A 7,153-nucleotide genomic window follows, 5' to 3' on the forward strand; every position below is an offset into this window, starting at 1 on the left:
ATCCTGAGGCTCACAAATAAAAACTTAAAAAATGAAGCGATTATTAAAAAATAAGATGTATCTGTGAGAAATAAATAAATAAGGGATGAATGAGAATATTTAATGATGGTTCAATACTGTATGATCTTCACACATCAAGTACAGTGTAATTAAAATGGACATTAAATCAGAATATTATGATTTAACTGTAAAAATAATGTAAGATTGTTTAAAGATTACAATTCTTAGATTTGGTTCCAATTAAATTGAAAGAGTGAAAGTTCGTATTTGTTGGTATTTAATGATATGTAATGTATTTGTAGCATTTCCTCTCCGAACCAGCAGAGGGCGCTAATCACCCTAAAGCAACGTTTGTTTTAAAACACTTCCGCTAAAACGTGACGTAACGTTCTCAAGATGGCGTCGCGGTACTACACGGAGATGCAAGAGAGCTTCAAGAACAACAACAAGAGCCGAGAGTTCGCGGCTCACACGGCTAAAGTACACTCGGTCGCGTGGAGCTGCGACGGAAGGAGGCTCGCGTCTGGCTCGTTCGATAAGACCGCGAGCGTGTTCGTCCTGGAGAAGGACCGGCTGGTGAGTGGAGGCTGCGCGCGGCGCTCTGCTAGCATGCTAACGTTAGCATCGTCTCTAGTGAATGAACTGCGTATCTAATGACGTTCTCAATGGTTCCATACAATGATTGATGTGTATGTGTTCAGGGCGTCGTTGACTCCTCCCTTACTGACAACCTGACATACAACAATGTCATTTAACGTATTCGCTTATTAGATATTATCTTGGTATGACTTTTACTTTGAAACATCTCTTAATTGGTACAAATTGTTTGACTTCCTTTATGGGCGGAGTCAGAGATGTCCTCAATACACAGTCATTGTGTGGATCGAGAACAATGGTTTCATAGCACCTTCAAAATGACGCTTTTACTGAGTAACATCTTCATTGGTACATTTAATATGTGGTCAGAAATGTCCTGAACACAAACGCATTCGGCAGTCAGATATTATTCATTTTAATATCTTCATTTTAAACCTCAAATCAAAGAATAAAGACACTTCATCCACAAACCTGTTTCCCTTTAACTCACGAGTTGCAGGGGAACATGTTTCATACTTAATGTGAATATAATTAATTTCATCTTATTTCCATGTATGCAGTATGTATATACGCTTAGTTTACATCTTATTTTGAAAACCGAATGTTGTCTCATGTTAATCTTTCCGCGTTAATCTTTGAAAAGTCCTTCGCCCACTCCCGATCTGTGCCGTATGAATAAGTTTACCGTAAATTTCAGTATATAGGCGCACTAAAGGTGCGTTCACACCAAATGCGGCGCAAATTATTCACGCTAGTAGATTACATACAAAGTCTGTGCACAGACGCGATGAGACTGGAGTGACGCGAATTTGCAATGGTGCGAGTTTAGTTTATTGTGTTCTTTATTTTAGTTTATTGTGTTTTCTTTAGTTTTCTATAAATAACTTTATCGACAATAAAGTTGTACACTGTCCGAGTTGATAACGTTAAAGTCTCAGTCTAGCTATCGGCTATATTTTATATTTTGAAAACGTCTTTGCTGAGTTTAAGAATATTTCGGAGTGATTTTAAATTGTTTATTTTTATATTTATTTTTTATTTTTGATGTTCGTTAAGAAACAAGTAATCTCCCAAAATTCAGTGTTTTCCTAAAACGTTCTGTATGAGGAATGAACAAACCATAAATAACTATATTTAAATGTTGTAGATTCAACATATTAGAGTTTAACATAACCGTGAAATAAACAAGCAGCATGTAGCTCACAGGTATTAAGTGTAATAAGAGTTTTTATTGGAGTACCAGTGATGTAGTTTTGTGGACTATTTTGTAGTTCTTTAAACCAAAAAACTAACATTCCTGACGTCTGTCTCTCCAGGTGAAGGAGAACAACTACCGAGGCCACAGCGACAGCGTGGATCAGCTCTGCTGGCATCCAACCAACCCGGACCTCTTCGTCACGGCGTCCGGAGACAAGACCATCCGCATATGGGACGTCCGCACCACCAAGTGCATCGCCACCGTCAACACCAAAGGTGGGTCCTCAGTTCATAGAACATCTTCATGTCATCTCTTCATGGAGAGAACATAGCGAGAACATCTTCATGTCACTTCTTCTAGGAGAGAACATCAACATCTGCTGGAGCCCCGACGGTCAGACCATCGCTGTGGGTAATAAAGACGACGTAGTGACGTTCATCGATGCTAAGACGCACCGATCCAGAGCGGAGGAGCAGTTCAAGTTCGAGGTGAACGAGATCTCGTGGAACAATGACAACGACATGTTCTTCCTCACCAACGGCAACGGCTGCATCAATGTCCTGAGGTAGGACTTCTTCTTCTGCGTGTTTATATTCTGAGGTACTCTTTAAAGCGAGTTTAAACAGACTTTAAAGAGTTTAAGCTGACGTTAAAGAGTTTAAACAGACGTCAAAGAGTTTAAACTGACGTAAGAGAGTTTAAACTGACGTCAGAGAGTTTAAACTGACGTCAGAGAGTTTAAACTGACGTCAGAGAGAGTTTAAACTGACGTCAGAGAGAGTTTAAACTGACGTCAGAGAGAGTTTAAACTGACGTCAGAGAGAGTTTAAACTGACGTCAGAGAGAGTTTAAACTGACGTCAGAGAGAGTTTAAACTGACGTCAGAGAGAGTTTAAACTGACGTCAGAGAGAGTTTAAACTGACGTCAGAGAGAGTTTAAACTGACGTCAGAGAGAGTTTAAACTGACGTCAGAGAGAGTTTAAACTGACGTCAGAGAGAGTTTAAACTGACGTCAGAGAGAGTTTAAACTGACGTCAGAGAGAGTTTAAACTGACGTCAGAGAGAGTTTAAACTGACGTCAGAGAGAGTTTAAACTGACGTCAGAGAGAGTTTAAACTGACGTCAGAGAGAGTTTAAACTGACGTCAGAGAGAGTTTAAACTGACGTCAGAGAGAGTTTAAACTGACGTCAGAGAGAGTTTAAACTGACGTCAGAGAGAGTTTAAACTGACGTTGAAGAGTTTAAACTGACGTTGAAGAGTTTAAGCTGACGTGCGTTTGTCACCACGATCAGAGCGACAGCCTTCATCTAAATAAACATCTCATCGTGAGGTCGTTTTCTTTAGTCTGAAGATTTTATTTTGAAACAGGAAGCTGTCAGTCGCCTCTGTTTTATTTCTGACTCATCTCTACAAACCAAACACAGGTAAATGGAGCTTCTTCTTCTAGGGTTCTTGGGTTAATCACCTGTACGAGGCTCACATTCTCCTGGTGTCCACTTCCTGTTAGCAGACTGTAATGATGAGCGATGTGTGTTCTGGTCTAGTTACCCGGAGCTGAAGCCCATCCAGTCCATCAACGCCCACCCGTCGAACTGTATCTGCATCAAGTTCGACCCGACGGGGAAATACTTCGCCACAGGAAGCGCCGACGCTCTGGTGAGCCTGTGGAACGTAGAGGAGCTGGTGTGTGTCCGCTGCTTCTCCAGGTACGTGATTGTTGTCGTCAATATTATTAATGTTATTAAAATTATGAATATTATTGGTATTATTATTAATAACATTAATATTATTGGTATCATATATAATGTTATTATTAGTATTGTTAATATTAACAATTTTATTGTTATTATTATTAATACAATTATTGTTCATATTAATATTGTTTTCTTTATTATTATTATCAATAATGTTGTCGTTATTATTAATAACAGTCAAACTAAATCCTCAATTTCTCTAAAGTCTGTTTTTATTAAATCATATTTCTTTAATTATTATTGTTTTACTGCTGTAAAAAAAACTTTTTGTAGGATTAAATGTCAATAAATATGGATTGAAAAATAAAAACTTATATTTACTGATATTTTTTTATGAATTTGGACTTTTGGTCTTTACAATGATCTAAAGTTATCGGATCACATGAGTATGACGCCACTGGAGCTAATTCTACTAATATTAAAATACTAATATTAATATTATCGTCTGATCAGCTTTAAACACGTGACTCCTCCCACTTCCTTTAATTAAGACACGACCCTCGTTGGCTGAATCTCTCTTCTCATTGGTTGATGGGGTTCTTGTCGTTCTGCTGACGCTGCAGGTTGGACTGGCCCGTCAGGACGCTGAGCTTCAGCCACGACGGGAAGATGTTGGCCTCGGCCTCCGAGGATCACTTCATCGACATCGCAGAGGTGGAGACGGGTGAGTGAGAGGTTTACAGAGACGCTTCTGTCAAACATTCTGTCTGTTATTCACGTTATTGCGGTAAAATCTGAGTCGCTTCTAAAGTGAATTATTTTCCTGGTTTGCTTGAACGTCAATGCAAACTACTAGAAAAGTAAAGCTGAGATCTGAAGAGACCTTTGTTTTTCATGTGAATATGGTGCTTTTGTTTGTGCAGGAGAGAAGCTGTGGGAGGTTCAGTGTGACTCTCCCACCTTCACCGTGGCCTGGCACCCCAAGAGGCCTCTGCTGGCCTACGCCTGCGACGACAAGGAGGGCAAGTACGACAACAACCGGGAGGCCGGAACCGTGAAGCTGTTCGGTCTCCCCAACGACTCCTGAGAGACGAGCAGATCGTTTGTTTGCTGCCTCCAGCAGCGACACTCGGCTCCCGTTACTGTAATATATTGTCTTCTGACATTAAAATGTGTCTCTTTGTAAACGTGGTTTGACTCGTGATGTTTGTTGATGAGGACCGTTTCTATCTTTATATTAATGTTACCTGTTGAACGCTGGTGTGAGCAGTAAACATCCCGTCATTCACTCACCGTAGCCTGCAGAAGACTGCAGAGTGACGTAGTCCTCGTTGAATAAGTATTACGTCTACCGCTAATATAACGGAGCAGCTGCAGGAATACGCTTCTCAACATCTGTCGTGTCCAGATGAAGGAGCTCTACTGAGGTGTCGGTTTCTATTATCGAGAGATTTCTCTCGGATGGAACTGTTGATTGTTTACTCGTGCATTTATCTGACAGTCGGAGTTTGTAGTTTTTTAGATTTGTAAGTTCGACGTGTGTCAGTATGAGATAAATATATGATTTTGTTCCTCCTGTGATTCTTAGTTTCCTACTTTACTTTCCTCTTGTGCTCTAATCTCTCCTTTGCCTCAAAAGGTTTTCAGTGTCAAGACAAACATCTTCAACAGATAAAAACCTTAAAAGACAAACATCTTCAGATAAAAACCTTAAAAGACAAACATCTTTAACAGATAAAAACCATAAAAGACAAACATCTTCAACGGATAAAAACCTTAAAAGACAAACATCTTCAACAGATAAAAACCTTAAAAGACAAACATCTTCAACAGATAAAAACCTTAAAAGACAAACATCTTCAACAGATAAAAACCTTAAAAGACAAACATCTTCAACGGATAAAAACCTTAAAAGACAAACATCTTCAACGGATAAAAACCTTAAAAGACAAACATCTTCAACGGATAAAAACCTTAAAAGACAAACATCTTCAACAGATAAAAACCTTAAAAGACAAACATCTTCAACGGATAAAAACCTTAAAAGACAAACATCTTCAACAGATAAAAACCTTAAAAGACAAACATCTTCAACGGATAAAAACCTTAAAAGACAAACATCTTCAGATAAAAACCTTAAAAGACAAACATCTTCAACGGATAAAAACCTTAAAAGACAAACATCTTCCGATAAAAACCATAAAAGACAAACATCTTCAACGGATAAAAACCATAAAAGACAAACATCTTCAACGGATAAAAACCTTAAAAGACAAACATCTTCAACAGATAAAAACCTTAAAAGACAAACATCTTCAACGGATAAAAACCTTAAAAGACAAACATCTTCAAAGGATAAAAACCTTAAAAGACAAACATCTTCAACGGATAAAAACCATAAAAGACAAACATCTTCAACGGATAAAAACCTTAAAAGACAAACATCTTCAAAGGATAAAAACCTTAAAAGACAAACATCTTCAACGGATAAAAACCTTAAAAGACAAACATCTTCAACTGATAAAAACCTTAAAAGACAACATCTTCAACGGATAAAAACCTTAAAAGACAAACATCTTCAAAGGATAAAAACCTTAAAAGACAAACATCTTCAAAGGATAAAAACCTTAAAAGACAAACATCTTCAACGGATAAAAACCATAAAAGACAAACATCTTCAACAGATAAAAACCTTAAAAGACAAACATCTTCAACAGATAAAAACCTTAAAAGACAAACATCTTCAACGGATAAAAACCTTAAAAGACAAACATCTTCAACGGATAAAAACCTTAAAAGACAAACATCTTCAACGGATAAAAACCTTAAAAGACAAACATCTTCAAAGGATAAAAACCTTAAAAGACAAACATCTTCAACGGATAAAAACCATAAAAGACAAACATCTTCAACAGATAAAAACCATAAAAGACAAACATCTTCAACAGATAAAAACCTTAAAAGACAAACATCTTCAACAGATAAAAACCTTAAAAGACAAACATCTTCAACAGATAAAAACCTTAAAAGACAAACATCTTCAACAGATAAAAACCATAAAAGACAAACATCTTCAACGGATAAAAACCTTAAAAGACAAACATCTTCAAGGCAAGGCAAGTTTATTTGTATAACACATTTCAACAAGGTAATTCAAAGTGCTTCACATAAAACCATTAAAAGCATCAAAACATAAGGCAAAAGAAATGGAGATTTGAAAAACAATTAAGAAACAGTGTAAGAAATAAAATGCAGGAGTAAAATGCAGAAATGCAGGAAATTGATTAATATATTAATTGAATGTGGTTCAATTCAGTTTGCAGCAGCAAACAGAAAGGTCTTCAGTCCTGATCTAAATGAGCTGAGGGTCTCAGCAGACCTGCAGCTTTCTGGGACTTTGTTCCAGATATGTGGAGCAGAACAACTGAACGCTGCTTCTCCATGTTTAGTTCTGACTCTGGGAACAGAAAGTAGACCGGTCCCAGACGACCTGAGGGGTCGGGATGGTTCATAAGGTAGCAGCAGATCAGAGATGTATTTTGGCCCTAAACCATTCAGTGCTTTGTAAACCAACAGCAGGATTTTAAAGTCAATTCTTTGTTGGACAGGAAGCCAGTGCAAAGACCTCAGAACTGGAGTGATGTGATCCACCCTCCTGGTCT

General features: G+C 37.8%; 1 protein-coding gene across 1 annotated transcript; it reads left to right on the forward strand.

The window, feature by feature from the left end:
- Nucleotides 1-388: 388 nt before the first annotated feature.
- Nucleotides 389-4,682, forward strand: thoc3 (THO complex 3). Its single transcript, XM_079268381.1, has 6 exons — nt 389-576; nt 1,914-2,070; nt 2,156-2,360; nt 3,342-3,503; nt 4,115-4,215; nt 4,415-4,682. Exons 1-6 carry the CDS (start codon nt 397-399, stop codon nt 4,576-4,578), a joined length of 969 nt encoding a protein of 322 aa, XP_079124507.1. The 5' UTR covers nt 389-396; the 3' UTR covers nt 4,579-4,682.
- The last annotated feature ends 2,471 nt before the right edge of the window (nt 4,683-7,153 follow it).

The sequence above is a fragment of the Melanostigma gelatinosum genome (genome assembly GCF_949748355.1).
Source record: "Melanostigma gelatinosum genome assembly, chromosome: 5".
NCBI lineage: Eukaryota > Metazoa > Chordata > Actinopteri > Perciformes > Zoarcidae > Melanostigma > Melanostigma gelatinosum.

Coding starts and splice junctions, on each gene's coding strand:
- thoc3 (XM_079268381.1), top strand. CDS start 397: ATGGCGTCGCGGTACTACACGGAGATGCAAGAGAGCTTCAAGAACAAC. Junction 2,071..2,155: donor CGCCACCGTCAACACCAAAG/GTGGGTCCTCAG, acceptor CACTTCTTCTAG/GAGAGAACATCAACATCTGC. Junction 3,504..4,114: donor TGTGTCCGCTGCTTCTCCAG/GTACGTGATTGT, acceptor CTGACGCTGCAG/GTTGGACTGGCCCGTCAGGA.